Source organism: Phodopus roborovskii, unplaced genomic scaffold (genome assembly GCF_943737965.1).
Source record: "Phodopus roborovskii unplaced genomic scaffold, PHOROB, whole genome shotgun sequence".
Taxonomy (NCBI): domain Eukaryota; kingdom Metazoa; phylum Chordata; class Mammalia; order Rodentia; family Cricetidae; genus Phodopus; species Phodopus roborovskii.
The window spans coordinates 29,040,434-29,060,804 of NW_026125052.1; the positions used below are offsets into that span (position 1 = coordinate 29,040,434).

At 44.3% G+C, this 20,371-nt stretch overlaps 1 protein-coding gene and 2 pseudogenes across 1 annotated transcript; 2 read left to right on the plus strand and 1 right to left on the minus strand.

Annotated features, from left to right (window-relative positions):
• Positions 1 to 1,405: 1,405 nt before the first annotated feature.
• LOC127221530 (transcription initiation factor TFIID subunit 9-like) lies at positions 1,406 to 2,151 on the plus strand (annotated as a pseudogene).
• Positions 2,152 to 7,508: 5,357 nt separating this feature from the next.
• Positions 7,509 to 18,970, minus strand: Cd300e (CD300e molecule). Its single transcript, XM_051180110.1, has 4 exons — positions 18,861 to 18,970; positions 11,712 to 12,059; positions 11,023 to 11,131; positions 7,509 to 10,192 (listed from the first exon to the last, which is right to left on the minus strand). The coding sequence occupies exons 1-4, from the start codon at positions 18,898 to 18,900 to the stop codon at positions 10,066 to 10,068; spliced, it is 624 nt and encodes a 207-aa protein (XP_051036067.1). The 5' UTR covers positions 18,901 to 18,970; the 3' UTR covers positions 7,509 to 10,065.
• On the plus strand, positions 16,579 to 17,717 carry LOC127218986 (dynein light chain 1, cytoplasmic-like; annotated as a pseudogene).
• Positions 18,971 to 20,371: the final 1,401 nt, after the last annotated feature.

Sequence of the window (20,371 nt, forward strand, 5' to 3'; positions counted from 1 at the left end):
TCTAGATCTAAACTTGAAAGATGGGTAGGACTCCCAAGAGGAGACACAGACAGACAGGGGCAGTAGAGACATATGCAAAAGATGGAGTACAGTAAACCTTTCTGCTCACCTGGGATGTGAGTGAGTTGCAGAGGTTCATGGGAGAGGAGAGCAACCAAAAGCATGGTGGCTATAGTAGCAAGGGGCCACCAGTCCACCCAAGTTAAGCCCAGGGCAGTGAGGGGCCCTTCTAAAGGCTCAGCCTAGGCAGTGCTGCTATGAACCTCAGAGCAGGGATTCCTCTGGCCAGAGACACCTGTCACGATGCTACTAGGGCCATGGGTGTTGGCTCAGAGAAAGAGGGAGAGATTGGGTTTGAGGCAAGGTCTCATGTAGTTCAGTCTGGCCTTGAACTTCTGATCCTTCTTCCCCCACCACTAAAAAGCTGGGATTACAGGCATTCACATTCACTCTCAGTTGTGTGTGTGTGTGGGGGAGGCTGAAGACTGAACCTAAGGTTGCACATATGTTAGCAAGAACTGTACACACCCATGTGAATCCACAGCCTCTTAAACCCTTTGTTTTGTTTATATAAGACTAAGTTTTGTTGTGTAGTTCAAGTTGGCCGCAATATCTCTCTCTCTCTCTCTCTCTCTCTCTCTCTCTCTCTCTCTCTCTCTCTCTCTCTCATGTGAGCCTCCAATCTGCAATTGGCTTAAATCCAGAGGACCAGCTGTGTTCATAGATGTAGGTACAGTATGTCTGATATCAAATTCATGGGAGGACGTTTCTAAGCAGACACACAGAGATGCAGACACAAACACACACACAGAGTTTGGCAGGGATGGGATGGGGAGACAGACAGGCAGATAAGGGGAATGCCTATGATGGTTAATCTTCAGTGTCAGCCTAACAGTGTGAGGGTGTGCACAGAGAAGTTTGAATGAAGAGGGGCAACTAACCCTGAATGGTGGCAGGTTCTAAAAACTCTAGGCTGAGATCCCTAAAATACTTAGGGAGCTCATCCTGGATCCACACTGCCATCTACTGGCTGAAGACATCTCAGACTCAAGGAAAGGAAGGAAGCTTGATCCCGATGAGTAATGGGAGTTTTAAAGAATATGCAGCCAGGACATTAAACTGCTACAGAAAAGGATATTAACCTAGGACCGTCTCATCGTTCGTTATAAGAACAAGGCTCTCTGGCTCCTCCATGGAGAGCCCTTTGGGTTCATGAGCAGATTGCTTTTGGGGGAGGACTATGAACACTCCAAACATCCTGCTCACTGGTACACCAGGGGTTGGAAAACAAAAACAAAAACAAAAAAAAAAAAAAAAACACGCTAGCAAAAAGCTTGCAACCAAATCAGGACTGAAGTGCGTTCATGTGGGTGATTTGGTTCAAGAAGTCTCATCACTGGATACCATGGAGTTTGGCAAAATGGCTTCTCCCAAGAGCATGCCCAGATGATGGAACAAATCCTAGAGGACATGGGGATTACAGAACTCAAGCCAGGAGTTATAAATCAGACATGGAAATTTGCCTTTTGGTATATCACCACAATTCTACATGACGCTAAAATGTATTCAGGCCATGCTAAGAAAGCTACTGTTGATGCAGATGGTATGTGATTGGCAGTCCAGTGCCATGCCAACCAATCTTTCACTTCTCCCATAGGAGATTTATTATTGCTAAACAAAGAAATCAAGCTCGTTCGCTGTTAATCAAGCCATATTCAGGTCTTTGATTGCCACCTGATAGATATCACTTAACTGCCCCAAACTATAGGCTAAAGTCTTTACAAAATAAGGCATCTACTGCAGGAAGAATGACAATTCCATGGTGAAATGTTGGTTCGGTTTCTAGCAGATCAAACACTCCCACGCTAGGCACTCCAACTCCAACTAAACTGTCTCAACTGAAGTAGGCACTCCAGTGTCCCTCATAGGACAACGGGTTATGGTACAGATACCCACTTCTCAGTCCCCTACTGTGACAGCTTTAATTCCTGAAACATCAGCAGTTCAGAATGCTCTGATTAATATGTCATTAATGGTGTCCAAAAACATTCTTATTACTGCTAATATGGTATCACAAAATGAGCCAGTGAGTCAGCGCTGAAAAGAAAACTTGAAGATGATGGTGACGATGATAACTATGATAATTTATAATCCTGCCTTGATACCCGTAACATGTATACTTAGTCTTAAATCCTTTGAAGTGAGATTATATGTTGGGATGTTTTAAAACTGTATTTTAGAAACTAGCACTTAATAAGTATACTTAGTATGCCTTTCAATTGAAATGTTCAGTTTTAATAGAACCCTCAATGGTTTTTATCAACTTCCATGCACAAAAAGTAAAAATCATCATTTATATATAGAAAAGGACCTGAAGGTGTGACCCTGTGAGCCCAGTGACAAGACAGGCAGAGTATCTGGACCTGCCCCGCTGACTGGTCCCCACCTCATCCCCGTGGGCCATCTGGGCACCTTAGTTGGTCAGTCACCATGCCTGCTGGGACACCATATGGTCCCAGGATACAGCCACAGCTCTGAAGCCTCCATCCTCTAGGCAGAAGTCACAGACTAGCATCTGAGGTTCTGCAGAGACTGACAGCACGTTCTGTTTTGCCCACATTAATTCAAGGGCAATTTTTCTCTGTGAAAGTTTTACTGTGGGTGTTCTGTTTTTGGTTCAGAACCCATCTTTTGGTGGCTTCATCTCTCCATGGGCTCCAGGTGATGTCACACTTCTCCCACTCAAATGTGTTTGACTGTTTTGTTTGTTGTTGGTTTTGACAGAAAAGAAGTATAAAAGCAATGCTGGAAAGATAGTGAACTTAGCGGACACTGTGGAAACATTCAGCTATCCAAACGAGGAAGCTAAATGCCTAGAACTGTCTCTGAACAAGAAGACACTGAGCAAGAAATCCAAAATAAATCGCAATTCATGAGCTCAAATGTTAAATAAAAAGCTACAAAACTCAGGCCTGTTGACTACCAGCCTAGCCAAAAAGTGGCAAGCTCCAGTTCAGGGAGAGACCCTGTCTCAAGGGAATAAGATGGAGACTGATAGAGCAGGACAGCTCACACCCTCCTATGGCCTCTGCATGCCCATGTGAGTGCACACACATAAAACGCACCACACACACACACACACACACACACACACACACACACACACACAGGAGGTGGGGAGAACTAAATAAATAGCAGATAGATACTTTAAAACTTTCTAAAAGTTGGAACAAATAAAAGACAACTAACAATTTCTTACACAATACACAACACCAAAAGCATAACTTTTAAAACAAAAACTGATGCATCAAGTGTCATCAAAGTTTAAAATGTTTAGCCAGGGAGATGGTTCAGTAGTTAAGACTGCTTGCTTGCAGACTGGGAGAAGTCCAGATAAGCTGTTCGGCCTGCCAAACTCCCCAACTCTCTCACTATCTTGGCGTCCCCCCAACACTATCCCCAGTTCCAAACCCCAGTTGCTGTGCCCCAGGCCTCAATGGGATGGAGACTCCTGCTCTACCAAAGACCAAGCAGGCAGAGAGAAGTCCGGGTAAGCTGCCCTTCTGCCAAATCCCCCACTCATTTACTATCTTGGCACCCCCTGACCCTATTTCCAGCCTGTGCCCTTCTAGTTGCCCTATTCTAGGCCCTCAACTGGTACAGAGACTCTCTGCTTTACCACAGAAACAGAACATGGAAATAGACATAATCATTAGCCATTGATATCTTTCAATGTCAATGGACTCAATTCCTCAATAAAAAGACACAGACTAACAAAATGGTTGTAAAAACAGGAGATCCATCGTTCTACTGCATACATGAAATACACCTAAACATCAAAGATAGGGATTACCTCAGAGTAAAGGGTTGGGAAAAATTTTTCCAAGCCAATGGATCTAACAAACATGCTGGTGTAGCCATTCTAATATAACAAACAAGACTTTAAACTAAAATTAATCAAGAGATGGGGAAGGACCCTTCATACTCATCAAAGGAAAAATCCACCAAGATGATCTTTCAATTCTTAACTTCACGCACCAAACACAAGGTACCTACATTTGTAAAGGAAGCACTACTAAAGTTTGAGTCACATAAGGAGCCTCACACATTGATAGTGGGAGACTTCAGTACCCCACTATCACCAATGGACAGAACATACAGAAAAAAACTAAACAGAGAAATACTGGTGCTAACAGACATTATGAATCAATGGACCTAACATATCTACAGAACATTTTACCCAAACACAAAACAATACACTTTCTTTTCAGAACCTCAGGAACTTTCTCCAAAATTGACCACATCCTCAGTCATGAAGCAAGTCTGAACAGATTAATGCATCTATCAGACCACCATTGGTTAAAGCTGGATCTTAACGACAGAAACAACAGAATGATTACAAACTCATGGAAACTGAACAACTCTCTACTGAATGATAACTGGGTCAGGGCAGAAGTAAAGAGAGAAATTAAAGACTTCCTACAATTCAATAAAAATGAATGCACAACATACCCAAATTTATGGGGCACAATGAAAGCTGTGCTAACAATCTCACACTAAGCAACTTAACAGCACACCTGAAAGCTCTAGAACAAAAAGAAGCGAGCTCACTCAAGAGGACTGAACAGCAGGAAATGACCAAACTGAGGGCTGAAATCAATAAAAGAAAAACAAAGGGAACAATACAGAAAATCAATGAAACAAAGAGTTGGTCCTTTGAGAAAATCAACAAGATAGAAAAAAACTTATCCAAACTAACTAGAAGACCCAAAGAGACAATACAAATTAACAAAATCTGAAGTAAAAAAGGGACATAACAATGGTAACTGAGGAAATCTAAAGAATCATTAGGTCATATTTTAAAAACCTGTATGTCACAAAAATTGGAAAATCTAAAAGAAATTGATACTTTTCTCAATAGATGCTGCTTACCAAAGTTAGATCAAGATTAGAGAAACAATTTAAATAGACTATAACCCCTAAGGAAGCAGTTTTTAAAAGTCTCTCATCCAAAAATAGAACAGAGTCAGAGAGATTTAGTGCAGACTTTTACTAAATTTTCCAAGAAGAGCTAACACCAATATTCCTCAAATTATTCCACAAAATAGAAACAGAAAGAACAATGCCAAATTCATCTTAAGAGACTGATGGGAGATGTCATTCTGTAAATATGTTTCTCTTATTGGTTAATGAATACAGCACTGTTGGCCAATAGGAAAGCAAGATAGGTGGGACTAGAGGACTTGGAGGAGAGAGGAAGGAGTAGGGAGGAGAACCACGATGGAAGACAGAGAGAGAAGAACGCCAGCCTCTCTCTCTGGTAAGATGAGACCACGTGGAAATACTTAGGTTAATAGGAATGGGTTAATAATTAAGACAGAGCTAGCCTATAAGAAACTAGTAATTGGCCTACAGCTTTATATCTAATATAATGTCTCTGTGTGTTATTTGGGGCTGGCATGGCCATGGGACCAGAGCGGTGGGAAAAACCTACTCATAACAAGAAACCACAGCCACCCTGCTACCCAAACCACACAAAGATTCAACAAAGAGAGAAAATTATAGCCCAACTTATACCATGAACATAGATGCAAAAATATTTGTCTTAGAGTTTTTATTGTGAAGAGACACCATGGCAACTCTTTTAAATTCAAGAACACATCAAAAAAGATTATCCACCACAAATCATATAGGCTTCATCCCAGAGAAGCAGGGAAGGTTCAATACACACACACACACACACACACACACACACACACACAAATCAGTCAGTGTGATTTACTATATAAACAAACTGAAAGAAAAAAAGCCCATGATCATCTCATTAGATGCTGAAAAGACTTTGACAAAAATCCAACACCCTTTCATAATAAAAGCCTTGGAGAGATTAGGGTCACAGGAACATATCTAAATATAATAAAGACAATTTACAGCAAACATATAGCCAACATCAAATTAAATGGCAAGAAACTCAAAGCAATTACACTGAATTCAGGAACAAGACATGCTATCCACTCTCTCCATAGCTGTTCAATAGTTTAGGCACTAAGATCAACAATTAATAAATGGGACCTCATGAAACTGAAAAGCTTCTATAAGGCAAGGGACACTGTCAATAGGACAGAATGGCAACCTACATAATGGGAAAATATTTTTTTTTACCAAACTCCACATCTGACAGAGGGCTAATATCCAAAATAGATAAAGAACTCAGGAAAGTAGACATCAACAAACCAAATAGTCCAGTTAAAAATAGGGTACAGATCTAGACAGAGAATTCTCAAGTGGCTGAGAAACACGCAAAGAAATGTTCGACATCCTTTGCCATCAGGGAAATAAAAATCAAAAGTACTTTGAGATGCCATCTTACACCTATCAGAATGGCGAAGATAAAAACAAACAAACCCACAATTGGCAGCTCCTGCTGGCAAGGATGTGGAGGAAAGGGAACACTCCTCTATTGCTGGTGGGAGTACAAATTTGTACAGCCACTTTGGAAATCACTATGGAGATCCCTCAAAAGATTGGGAGTGGCGGGTGTCCCTGATTCTTTTGCCCGTGATTGGGACCCTTTCCTCCTACTGTGTCACCTCATCCAGACCAGTTTGTGCCTGTCTTACTGTAATTTGTTATGCTGTCCGATTGATATCCTTGGGAGGCCCTTTCTCTCTCTTTTTTAAGGGAAACGGAGGAGGAGTGGATCTAGGAGAGAGAGGATGGGGGAGTTGGGGGAATGGAGGTAGGAGAAACTGTGGTTGGGATGTAATGTATGTAAAGAAGAAAAGTAAGAGTGCTTGCTGCTCTTGCAAAGGACCCATATTTGGCTCCCAGGATCTACATGGACTCACAGTCATCCATAACTCGAGTTCCAAGGAATCTGACGCCCTCTCCTGACCACCAGATGCACCAGGCATGCATACACACAGTGCACAGATACAAATGCAGGCTAAGCACTGTTGGCATAAAATAAATCTAAATCATTTAAAAGAAATAATGTTAATAGTCAAACTGGATCTTTCATCCCTTACTGATGCGAAAATAAGATAACATTAGCATGCTGGAATAATTGTGTTATTATTATAAAACTAGACATATACTCCTTATATATCTAGTATCCGTGCAAGCATACATACTGGAGAAAAAAATGAATAGTCATACAAAATAAAATATGTATATTGAAAAGAAAATGTATGATGTGGTATAATGCTCTTGTTCACTGTAAAGATTTGTCACTCATATTGGCTAATAAAACACTGATTGGCCAGTAGTCAGGCAGGAAGTATAGGCAGGGCTACCAGACTAGGAGAATTCTGGGAAGAGGAAAGGCAGAGATGCAGTCGCCAGCCAGACACAGAGGAAGCAAGATGAGAACAACTTACTGAGAAAAGGTGCCAAACCATGTGGCTAAACATAGATAAGAATTGAGTTAATTTAAGTTGAAAGAGTTTGTTAGTAATAAGCCTGAGCAATAGGCCAAACAGTTTATAATTTAAAAAAAAAAAAGAAAATATATTTGACCATGGGTAACAGTTTTATTTGTAATGGAAATGACCCCAACACCCCAGTAAACAAGTAGTTAAACAAACCGTTGTGAATTTATTCTGTTATACAATGGAATAATACCCATTAACAAAGAGGAATGAATTATTTCTAAGTACATCTGCTTTTATGGATACCAGAGGCACTGTAACTTACTAAGGTGGGGGAGGGCTGATCTCAAAATATGACACTGGAATGCTTCCAATTCCAGAATATTCTCAAAGTGACAAAACCAGAGTTGTAGAGCATATCAGGGTCTCTAGCGGGCAGTCATGGGGCAGTCTGGATGAAGAAGGTTTTGTGGTGATGGAGAGATTCTGTTTTGACCATGATGGATGATGGTCATTACATGGATGTACATGTGGGACTACAGTGCATAATTAAACATGCATGTAAATGAATACATGTGAAACTGTTGAGAATTGAGTAAGGGCTACAATACAGCTCACAATATTGTGCCGACTTTTTTTTTTTTTAACCTCGCACTACATACATAGAGTGCTCCACGCTAGAGGAAGTTAGAGGAGGAGTTCATGAGATTCTACATTCTAGGCACAAGGTCTCTTGAAGTTCCAGTAACTATGTGTGTCAAATTCAGTGGCTCCTGTGCGGAAGAGGCTCCGTGATCTCTGTCCTTGGTCCTGAATTCTTACCTTAGCATCTCCTCCTCACCGCAGTCTCTGTCCTTGGTCCTGAACTCGTACCTCAGGAGCTTCACCTCCTCTCCGGAGCTCTGTTCTTGGTTCTGAAAGCTCACTGGTAATTTTCACCTACCCCTGGGCACCAGTTACTCTCTCCCCATTTCTTCCTCTCCAGCCCTCCACATTCTGCTAGCCCACACCTCTAACTCCTAGTCAACACCTCTGTCTGTTAATGCAGTCACAAACAGAAAAGCTAGGTTCTGTAGCATCCAAGCCTGCCCTTTTCTTTCCCATACCCATCAGTGACTCTCATCTCACAGACTTAGACCCTCCACTCTCCGACTCATCCTTGAAGATGACACACCACCAGCTAGGTAAACTCTCCTATATTATATCCAGGATCTTAGTACACTCAACTATATCCAGTGTTCAGGTGAAAATGTAGGCAAGAGTTGATGCTGAATCCACACACTCCATCTGAAGTGCTAGAAGAAAAGCTTCACTATGTTGGACTGACAGACATGCCTCACCATAAGAAACTATGTCTGTGGATAGAGCCTAAGAACTATCCTTGTGAGAGTTACTCCCTGTGTCTTCACACTCACTTATGATGCTCCTATAAACATGTCCTCTCTGAGGAAATGGGCATTACTAGTTCAAAGCAGGCATGAACCTGAGGGTGCAGAGAGAAGTCTGGCCTCAATGCCTGGCTTGGATGGAGATGATGATGCTTGTAGCCAACCCTGTGAGGTCCCCTTGCAAAGAACATCAAGGAAGAAAATTGCAAGCATTTAGCAAGCAGGTCTTTTTCTGAACTCAGGATGTTCAATGGATGCCCAGATGATGTGACATCTCCTTGTCATCTGTCTTTGAATATCTGTCTTTATCCCCAAAGTGGACTCAGCCAGTTTCTTGAGTGAACAAAGATGGACCCTCCATTAACACTATGCACAGGAGACCCTGGGTTAGGAAATACAGAGTGGCATCATGGGCACTCACCACCTCTTTCTCTACTGCTGATCCAAACAACCACAGAACTGTACTTTCAAGCTGATTGGCTATTGTCAGCCCAGGCAAGCAAATGCTGAACTCTGACACATGCTCTCTGGTCATGGGGACATTAGGAGGCTTCGAGATCATAGTGAGCTAAAATAATCAGATGAGGTAAAAGAATGCTGTGTATTTGGGAGAATGGGCAGAGAAGATGCTCTGCCAGAAGCCAAATCCTCTGGGATTGTTCTAGAAGAGGAGACATGGCCTGAGATCCAAGTCTATGAAGGACATGTTCCTGAGGGAACCTCTTCTCTGTAGGAAGGAGGTTATTGTTGCCATCAGAGACAATGACATAAGATGATTTTTGTGTCACAGAGATCAAGGGTCTCATGTTCAAGGACATTCTAGAGGATTCTTACCCTTTGGAGCAAGTAAGAGCACAAACCAAGAAATCTGGAGAAAGGAAAGGGAGACCTCCAACACAGGGCCCAAGGGAGCCCAAGAAAGTCTTGCTCCTTTGGGGGGATGCTTGAGACAATCTCATTATGTAGCCCTAGCTGTCTGGAACTCATTATGTAAACCAGGCTGGCCTCAAGCTCACAGAGACCCACCAGCCTTTGCCTCTCCAGTGCTGGTATTAAAGGTGTGTTCCATTCATTATTCCCTGCCTTGTTCCCCCTTTTATGCTGAAGACCCCATGGGAGTCTGATATCTAAGAGTTTCAGATAGTCAGTTCTCTCCCTTGAGATTGGCATAGTAAAGTCAAGAATCCAGGCACCGATGTCTCCATGCAGAGTCAATCCAGAGTCCAGTGTGTGTCTCACTCATTCTGTAGGTCTGAGTCCCTCCCAGGGCATTCCTGGGATAATTCACTTCACAGCTCTTGGGCAGTTCACCCTGAATTCCCCCCAGGAATATTCTGAATCCTGTTCACCCAGAAGACAGCACAGAGCATGCTTAGAAACAGGGGCAGCTTCAGGAAGACCAGGACCTGGAAATGGATGCTGCTGAGCAGGGACCTGTGGGCATGTGAAGATGGAGAATGAGTTCAAGGGAGGTCCCAGGACCCATCTGTCTCATCCCACATTTCCTAATGGCTTTTTCCAAAAGCCTGAATGATCCAGACACAAACTAGGAAATGACTCAAGGAAGCCTGCCCTTGTGGTTCCTCCCTTCCCCCTCCCCATCTCTTGTTAAGGAGAGGTGATTGGTGAAAAGAGGAGAGAGCTCTATATAGATGCAGTTTTCTAGAAGCATGGTCTAGAGCTACCTACTGTCACCCAGTTATTAACTGACTTTGTTGGTGGTGAAGCAGATCTGACATAGCACAGGCATAAAGCCCTTTCTGAGTCCCTGTGGGAGAGAAGGAAGAATGAATGTGAACTTCAGCCAAGAGCTGAGCCTGCTCCTTGGGAGCAAGAATAACAGCTGAACAAAGACCTTTACATTTATTTGTTTATTGTGGGGCTCAGAGATCGAACAAAGGTTGTTAGATCTGGTGGCAAACACCTTTATCCACCGAGTCACCTCCATTGCCTTCAACAATGTCATTTGAAAGAGGCACAGAGCTAGGTCACCAAGTCCAGAGCCCAGTGGGAAAGGATAGGAAAGAGAGGTGGGAATGGGAAGGGTCTGTGAATCTACCAAGCACAGAGTCTGCCCCAAGCCTTTGTCCCTAGAACCCCTCCTCCATACCTGAAATCCACATGCAGGCTTGGAGAATGTGGACACTGAGATCAGAGCGGGAGGAAATATCACTCACTCAATCATAAGGTTTCCTCAACATGGGTGACGCTGTCGACCCCCATAAGCCTACAGCTCCTGAGTCTCTTGTTCCCTGGACCCTTACCATAGCTGGAAGAGGAGCATCTCACTGATGCTAATCCTCAGGTGTCCAGTATTCACTATCAGGAGGGTGGGAGCTGTAGCTGGGAGTGTGGTCTCCATGGAAGTTGTGGCTGTTGGAGATAAAGATACACATCAATCAGGTCACCGCTTGGTCCCAAACCTTCACTAAATGAGCATCTGATGTCACACAGAACCATACATCCACAGCTTTAAGCCAAACCTCAACCACATCCTGGGTGAGGCTCTCAGGGGCTGAAGGAGGCTTCCTGCCAAAAGAGTGGCCAATATGTCATCTCAGACTTTCTTCTCATCCCCATCTGTCTCTTCCCGAGAGTGTCGTCACCGTCCCCCTCCCCCACTTGGTGAGACGTCCATGAGAGGCAGTGTGAAGGGACACAGCTCACTTGTGGCCCAAGGATCCTCCCATAGACCATGGAGGGTTCTCAAGCATCCTTCACATGGGAACATTTAAAGTTCACTTTCACTCCCACTGAGGAGGAAATAGATTGTCTCTTGACTCCTCCTAGAGACATCAGGTTTCAGGTGGTTTGTGTGACCTATACCTCAACCCCCTTCCTATGGCCACAATGAAGACAATACTCAGAGGCACGCTTCAGGACAATTCCTGCCCCCATTTCCCAAGCACGGACACTCCCTAAAAGCTCTGTGGCTGGAGCCAGGATATCTTACCTGGGTAAACATGCACTCTAACAAGGACTGCTGGGTCACGTGACCACGAATCCAAAATAAAGATAGTCTGGATCTTGCACCAGTAAGATCCAGCGTCATCTTCGCTGAGGTTCTCCATGGTCACAGTCATGGAGAAGTTCTCAGTGTGGTCTCTGACGGACACTCGGCCATTCTTCTTTTCTTCCCCCCTCCTATTGATTTCCACAACAGTTTTACATCCCGTGTCGTGATTTCCTCGACACCAGTATTTAACATTGTCCTTGTATGATTTTCCGTACTGGCACTGCACATGAACAGTGCCTCCCACATAGCCAGACACAGAGCTGGGGGCCGTCAGGGATAAACAACCTGCAAAACATAAGTCTGAGTCTATCTCCTTTCCAGTGGGCCCGGGAATAACTTTTCCTGAGGCTTGGGGAGATTCAGGAAGAGGATCAGCAGGGACATTTGCACTTGGGAATCCAAGCCAAATGGCCTAGAGGCTGTGGTGGAGAGACAAGTAGAAACCTGTTCCCAGTGGAGACTAGACACCAAGTGACCACACAGGGACCCGGGCTTTAGGGACTGGTGAAGAGAAGTCAAGGCTGGCACAAAGTTAGAGTGTATGAAAATCACTTCCTTTGCACTCAAGCCTCTGCATTCTGGAATCTTCTGCAAGTCAAACTTGTTCTTTAAAAATCCAACTTCTAAATTACATGTGATGAAAGCTTCCTTCAATCCAAGAGGCTGAGGCAGGGAAATTTTGAGTTTGAAATCAGCCTCATCTACATAGAGAATTTCAAGCCAACCTAAGCTACATAACAGACCATCTCAAAACAAACAAACAAAAAACTGATTTACTCCATTATCATGACCAGGCTGTTTTCCCTGCCATAAGTTACTTCATATTGTGCAAAATACTTTTCCAGGTTATGTCTTGACATGAGAGACAAAATATGTATATTGAATATTGGATGGGTTTTTGTTTGTTTGTTTTCTTGTTTGTTTTTGAGACAGGGTTTCTCTGTGTAACAGCCCTGGCTGTCCTGAAATTCACTTTGTAGGCCAGGCTGGCCTTGAACTCCCAGAATTCCCCTGCCTTTGCCTCTCCAGTGCTGGGACTAAAGATGTGTACCACCATTGCCAGGAGAGACTTTTTTTTATATATATACTTTATTTTATGTGTGTGGCATGCACACCCACAAAGGTCAGAAGAAGACCCCTAGAGCTACAGTTACAGATGATTGTGAGCCTCCATGTGGGATCTAGGAGCCAAGTCTGGGTCCTCTGTAAGAACAACAAGTGCTCTTAACTACAGAGTCTCCTATTCAGTCTCAAGAGACTGCACTTAGCGGTAGTTTTTTTACTCTGTTTTGAGGATGGAGAATAATTACACACACTGGAGTGGATACAAACACCAGCATCCAGCACCACCCACGTGGCTCAGGTTCAGTGCTGACATATCCTTGGAAGAAGAAAGGGGCCAACCCATAGATTCACTGGGGTAAACCGTGACTGTAGGGGTACATGGGCAGTATAGAAAGAAAGGGAAATTATAGGAACAAGAGAAGGCAGTGGAACCCCATTGTCCTAGAGCCCCTCACCAGGGATGAGAACATTCTGGAAAATCAGTATTTGCTATAGAAGCTGCTGTCATAGAGTTCCCATTCATCTTATATATAGATATTTAGTATTAAAGTAGCAATGGCCAAGGCTTAAGGCCTGAATGTGCATGCATGCCCTTGGATGGCTTTATTCCTTTCCTCACATTGCCCAAGAAACTGGTTTCTTAGAGAAACCCTGTCTTGAATAAACAAGAAAAAAAAAAGGTATCTTTAGGCCTATTAATTGTTTCGATGAGCCTTATTCCCTTGAACTACAATCCCAAATAAGCACTTCCTCCCTTAAATGGATTCTTGCCACGTGTTTTGTTACAACAGAGAGAAAACTGGTACATTGTAACAGACCAGCAGGAAGCATCCTGGGCTATTTCTTGGACATACAAGCTTGTCTTGGTTCTAGACACTTCCATAGCCAGTGGTGAGCTCAGTGGGGGAGATGGATCTAGGCTACATTTTCAGTTCTGCCTTGTAGTTGCTGAAAGGACACTAGACCACTCAAGCATGTGGCTCTGACAGTCCTGGCCCTTCTCCCCCACTCCCTCTGCCTTGCTGAAAGCCATTAGATCACATTCCTAAAGGGACCCCCCCCCAAGGTCTGCCCTCTTATTTGTTCACTTTCTCCTCTTGAGGTTGACTACCAAGGTCCTGCTATCAAAGCACTGAGGGCCAGTGTTGTTCCTTTGTTACAGTTATAAGAATAAAAGCTGGCGAAGGGGGTGGGGTCCCGAGTGAGGGTCCCAAGTGAATGTGGTCTCAAGGTAAGGGGCCACGTGGGAGAGCATAGCAGGTTCCACAGCAGGTGAGGGTGACCGAGGCAGAGGGAATAACACACCAGGCAGATAGAGCTTAAATGGGGAGTTTATTTAGAAAGGAAGTGAGGGGGAAGGGAAGAGACATAGAGGCATAGAGGCACCCGGAACAGAAGAGGAGAGAGGAGAAGAAGGGGGTAGCTGGTGGCCAACTGAAAGCAGGAGAGAGAGAGAGAGAGAGAGAGAGAGAGAGAGAGAGAGAGAGAGAGAGAGAGAAAGGGCGCTTGCTTTAAAAGGGCAACTCCCCAGTAACTGAGTCCCCTGGCAATGTCCCACCCATCGTTAGGGGGCGGGGTCAGCAGACTGTTGGTTTCCAACAGCCAGCAATCAAAAATCCCTTTTGGTTCACCTAATTAACATGCCCAATTAAAACTCAACACCTCATGCTAACGTGGGTTTCCCCCTTTCCCTTTTAAGCCACCTTTGGCTCATGTCTTCCTCCCTTCTCTCCAAAGGCAGTCATTTGTCCCTCCAGGACAAACACCTCTTTCCCCTCTCCCTTGTCCCCTTCCCCTTCCCCCTCACCCTCTGTCTCCTTTACCATCACACCTTAGGATATTTGGACACCAACCTTCCCTTCTCCTCTAAAATATACACCCGCAAGGTCATCTGCCGCTGTCTCCCCTAACTTTTCTTCCCCGCTTAACAAAGGACCTCTCTGTGAAAACAGGTGTTCGGGTGTGATGTGTGCCTAATACAGGGTTCAGGAGGAAGTCCCCACTGTTCCACTGTATGGAGGAGGGGGATTCCTTTAGTTGCCTCTTACTGTGTGTCTGTAAAATGGAGACATTGTTGCCTTCTCTGCCTAGGTCACAAATGGCTCATAGGCTAAAATGGCATTGCCAGTCCCAATGATACCACCTACTGCCTGCCTCTGCCTCCCAAGTGCTGGGATTAAAGGTATTCTGTAGTGAGACATCCACCCTGCCTATTGGAGCGTGGGGACAGTGGCAGGTGTGACCTGGGGGGACTAGGTCTGGGGTCCTGGACCCCAGCTCTCTCTCTTACTTCCTGGTCAGAGACAGAGAGCATCCAGAGGCATCCTTGGAATGGGAACCTGCCGGCAGTCATCTGTTTCTGGTGTAAGTAATTTCACCTCAAATAAACATCCATCAGCCTATTGTTTCCCAGACTCTTATTTACCACACTTTAGTGTGCACTACCACTGCCTGGCTCATTTATATTTTGCTAAGTAATTTGAACAATGCAAAATGTATACATACATCAAAATAACAGATTGTAACTCATAAGTGTGTGCAGTCATCAGGGTCAATCAAATGAAATTCTAATAACATTACTAACTTGAAAGAGTGGAGTATAAAATACACAGTGAATAGAAGTTTCGGCTTCTGCCTGGACTGCAAGGATCCAGAAGCTGGATGGCCCAGAGACCTGGGATAGAACCAAATAGAACTGGAGAAAAATAGAATGTCCATGTAATGATGCCTAATGATATTCTGTTATACTCATAGATTGGATCCTAGCCCAGTTGTCATCAGAGGGCTTTCCAGCGGCAACTGATGGAAACAGATGCAGAGACCCACAGCCAATCATTAGGCTGAGCTCAGGGAATCCTACTGAAGAGAGGGAGGAAGGATTGTAGGAGCCTGAGGGGCCAAAGACATCACAAGAAAACCCACAGAATCAACTAACCTGGCTCATAGGAGCTCTCAGAGACTCAACCAACAACCAGGGAACCTACTTGGGACTGACCTGGGCCCTCTGCATATGTGTGTTATAGTTGTGTAGCTTGGTCTTGTGGGACTCCTAACAGTGGGAGCAGGGATTGACTCTGACTCTTTTGCTGGCTTTTGAGACCCTGTTCCTTATACTGGGTCGCCTTGCCCAGCCTTAATACAAGGTGAGGTGCTTAGTCTTACCGCAACTTCTTATACCATGCTCTTCTGCTACCCATAGGAGACCCGCCCTTTTCTGAATAGAAACTGAGGAGTTGCAAGAGGAGTTTTCTCTGTCCCTCCCAGTCTTTCAACCACTTCTAAATAATCATTCAGAGGCTTAATATTAATTACAAACTGATTGGCCTATAGTTCAGGCTTATTACTAGCTAGCTCTAACATTTAAGTTCAGTCATTTCTATTAATCTACGTTTTGGCACGTGGCCATGGCTTTTACCAGTCCGCCGGCATCTCGTTGGCTTGTGTCTCTCTCGACTTCACCCTTCTTTCTCCCTGTATTCAGTTTGGCTTTCCTGCCTAGCTGTATTCTGCCTTGCTATAGATCAAAGCAGCTTTTATTATCAACTAATGAGAGCAACATATATTCACCGTGCACAAAAGGGTTGGGGGTGGGCAGTGGGGATGTAGGGGGAGGTACTAGGAGGGAGAAGGGAGGGGAAACTGCTTCCGGTGTCAATATCCGCATCATAGCTGACTTTAAGCTGCCATTTACTGTAGAGAAGGGAAAAGCCCATAGTCATTGCCTGAGGGCTGGGACAAGGCAGCTGCGATCATGGTTGTTTCTAAAATCTACTCCAGTAATTTCAGAATTAAGAGTACATCATCATCATCACCATGATCATCTTCACCATCCTAACCACCGTCATCACCACCATCATCATCACCTTCACTCAGGGCAGTGTGTGATACTATGCATCTAATTGTCTTACTAGCCTAAAGACCTAGATATTGTTTTGTTGTTTTAAACCAGGCTGTCATGTAGCCACAGCTGGCCTGCAACTAGCTACATAGCTAAGGATGTCCTTAAGCCTCTGATCCTCCTGGCTCTGCCTCCCAAGCACCGAGACTGCAGGTGTGGGATGCAACTCCTGGTGAGAGATCTTGGAGATCATCCTGTCTCTTCTCGCTTCATTCATGAGAAAACTATGTTTTGGGGACTTCAAGATGTCTCAGTGGTTTGCTGTGCAACCCTGGCCATCATAGTTAGGTTTTAAGAATCCCTATAAAGGAGATGTGCCATGGCTTCAGTAGCGACCGGCTCTCCTCTGCTGCCTGAGCGGGGCCAGAACCTTCCTCTGGAGCTGGCAGCAGCCGGCTGGCTCCAGCTCCACAGCAACCAGAAGGCGGTGACCAAAAATGCAGACATGTCCGAAGAGATGCAACAGGACTCTGTGGAGTGCGCTACTCAGGCATTGGAGAAGTACAACATAGAAAAGATATTGCGACCCCTATCAAGAAGGAGTTAGACAAGAAGTACGACCCCACCTGGCACAGCATTGTGGGTCGGAACTTCGGTAGTCATGTGACACGTGAAACCAAACACTTCATCTACTTCTACCTGGGTCAGGTGGCCATTCTTCTGTTCAAATCTGATTAAAATCGTGGACTATGCCAAACACCCAGCGATCCATCCAAAAACAAGGACTGCATCCTAAATTCCAAACACCAAAGACTGACTCTTCTGCCTTGCTAAGGGAAAACCTCGTTCAAATCTGTTGTGTTTTGTACAGGGCGTCATCCTCTGTACGAGTTTATGGTTATAAAATAATTAGTAAAACAGCTTACATTTTGTATTTATTTTCTAGTCCATACTTCTGTACCCTGGTTTTTGTTTTTTGTTTTTGTGTTTGTTTTTGTTTTTCTCCCTTAGGCCATCCCTTTGAAAATAAATCTGTTGGAAATGTGAAAAGAAACAAAACAAAACAAAGAATCCCTATAAAAGTGAAGAGAATGGATTCTACAGAACTAGCTTCTGACCTCTCATTTCCACCCACAACCACATACATACGCGCACATGCACACACATAATTAAAAAGAGAAAAGAAAAGCAAGCTATGTGTGATCAGAGCCACTCAGCTGGTCTCCTCCCTTTAAATCCTAGTCTTTAAGTTCTACATTCTGTGAGGGTCCATTAAAAAACAAAACAAACAAACAAACAAACAAAAAACCCCAACCATCTGCAAGGATGATTCTCTAATTTTCATCCTCAACTATTTCCCACAGGAAAATGTCTCCGTTTTTGTTTGTTTTTTAAGATGGGGTCTCACTATGCAAATCAGTCTAGTCTTTCGATCACCAAGATCCACCCTGCCCTTACCTCCCAAGTACTGGGATTAAAGGCGTGTACCACCATGCTTGGTCTAAGTATCTTTTTAAGATTTTTTTTTTTTTAAAGGGGAGCTCTCACTGTGCAACCAAGGCAGGCCTACAACCTGCAAGCCTCCTGCCTCAACCTCCTTCATGCTATGACTGCAGGTGCACACTTTCACACTTATCTGTGCATTATGTCTTACACACCTTTCCAACCTCTTTAAACTAAACATTAAGACCATCGCTGCTGAGTCTGCACTCTCTACAGCCGTTAAGATCTCCATCTACACTCAATATAAGTTATTGCTTTTCTGATTGACAGCTATTCATCCTTCAAGACTGACTTCCATGAAGCCTCAACGAAGCCTCCATTCCTCTGAGAGAAAAGCTGGGAGTCCCTGACATAGTCTATTTCTACATGGATGCTGTGTGTTGTAGCAGGGCCCACACTTGGGTAAAATTAATTGGTTGTCTCATCCAAATAGAATTCCCTTGACTGAGGAACTTGTTTATAGTTAAAAGAGCCAGAACAATCCAGGCATGCAGTTGCTACTCAATACAGGTTAATAGAGTTCCTGGATGGATTTTGGAGTATACAGATAGAAAAAGAGATGAGTGAATGGGTGTGTTCCCTGCCCTTCTGCTGACACCTCGATTCTGGCTTGAACCCAGGATTCCTACTCTCCCCCACCCTCTGCAAAATCAGGTTCACAGACTGGTAGCCCCACTCACCTCGCAGGCAGAGAAGGAGCAGAGCTGGGCACAGCCACATGTTCCTGACTCGATGGGTGCAGTCTCCTGGCGGCAGCTCTGACCCAGATGTGTGTAACAGAGCCCTGGCAACCGCCTCCTTGCTCAAGTTCTGTCTGTTTTCCTCTCATCTACTTCCTTCTCAGTCTAAGCTACTTCCCAGTTTAAAAAAAGAGGAAGATGAGCAAGAGCCACTTCAGAGATTGGACAGATCCACCACAGAAGCCTGCCCTTAATGAGATCAGGATTTCATGGTGAACCTTCAGGAAAGCCAATTGCTGTGACAACCCAGCCCAGAAAAATCCCTGTTTTACCCACCCCATTTCTTAGTTAGCACACTTCCTTGATCTCCATAGCTACCCTTTGCTGTGGCTATCAACTTTGAGGCTGTAAGTGCCCCCACTCAAGGAGCAGAGATGAACACTGTCTCTCTCAACAATTACCTCAGCAGTTGACTTTAGGCCTCCTCCTGAAATCCAGAGTACCACTATCCCTCCAGACTTGATGTTCTGACTTCCTTAAGCACTACTTAAGCTATCAAGTGTTCACCTAATTCAGAAGCAAGGCCACCACTCAAGGCATAGATGCCAGAGTCATGCCAACTTAAATCCTGTCTCCGTCGTTTTATAATTTTATTTATTTATCTACTGTGTGCACACATGACACTAGAGGACAAGTTGTGGGAGTCAGCTCTCTCCTTCTACCACGCTGGGCTTGGGATCAAACTCAGGTCATCAAGCTTGGCAGCAAGCACCTTTACCCACTGAGCCAGCCCCGCCCCCATTTCTGTCATTGGCTAAAGAGTGTGCCCTTGAGCGTGTTGTGGAATCATTGTCCCCTCTGGGTTTCATCTATGAAGCAGAATAATCATGACAATTCTTTTGTTGCTGCTCTTGCTTATTCATTATTCTTTCTCAGTTTCATGTGTATATAGCGTATTGTATTTCCACTTGCATCACTCCTGCCCAACTTCTACTCCCACTAAATCCTTTTCTTCTTCTCCTTCTTCTTCTCCTTCTTCTCCAATCCCCCTCCTATATTCATGGGGTTTGTTTGTGTTTTGTTCTGTGGCCCACTGAGTTCAGTCATGACTGCCTGCATGAGCAGGGGATGGGAGGCTACTGACTGGAGCCTAGACAGGTTCCCTCTTCCAGCAAAATAATGCCAACTCATTTTTAAGAGTTTGGTCATTTTTAGTTTGTTGTGTGTGTCCACCTGGATGTATGTCGGGGCACTACATGCATTCCTGGTGCCCAAAGGAACCAGAAGAGGACAATGGATCCCCTGGAGATAGGGCAGCAGACAGTTGTGAGCCACTATATATGTGCTAACAGGGGATATTTCAGGTCTCCCTACCAAGATGTTCTACCCAGGGACTGGAGAGATGGCTCATCAGTTAAAATCACTTGTCTTTTTTCCAGGAGACAAGGTTCAGTTCTCAGCACTATATGGAAGCTAAGGATTGTGTATAACTCCAGGTCTATGGGATTCAT

Coding starts and splice junctions, on each gene's coding strand:
- Cd300e (XM_051180110.1), bottom strand. CDS start 18,900: ATGTGGCTGTGCCCAGCTCTGCTCCTTCTCTGCCTGCGAG. Junction 11,132..11,711: donor TAGAGTGCATGTTTACCCAG/GTAAGATATCCT, acceptor TATCTCCAACAG/CCACAACTTCCATGGAGACC. Junction 10,193..11,022: donor ATGCTCCTCTTCCAGCTATG/GTAAGGGTCCAG, acceptor ACATGCCCACAG/GTCCCTGCTCAGCAGCATCC.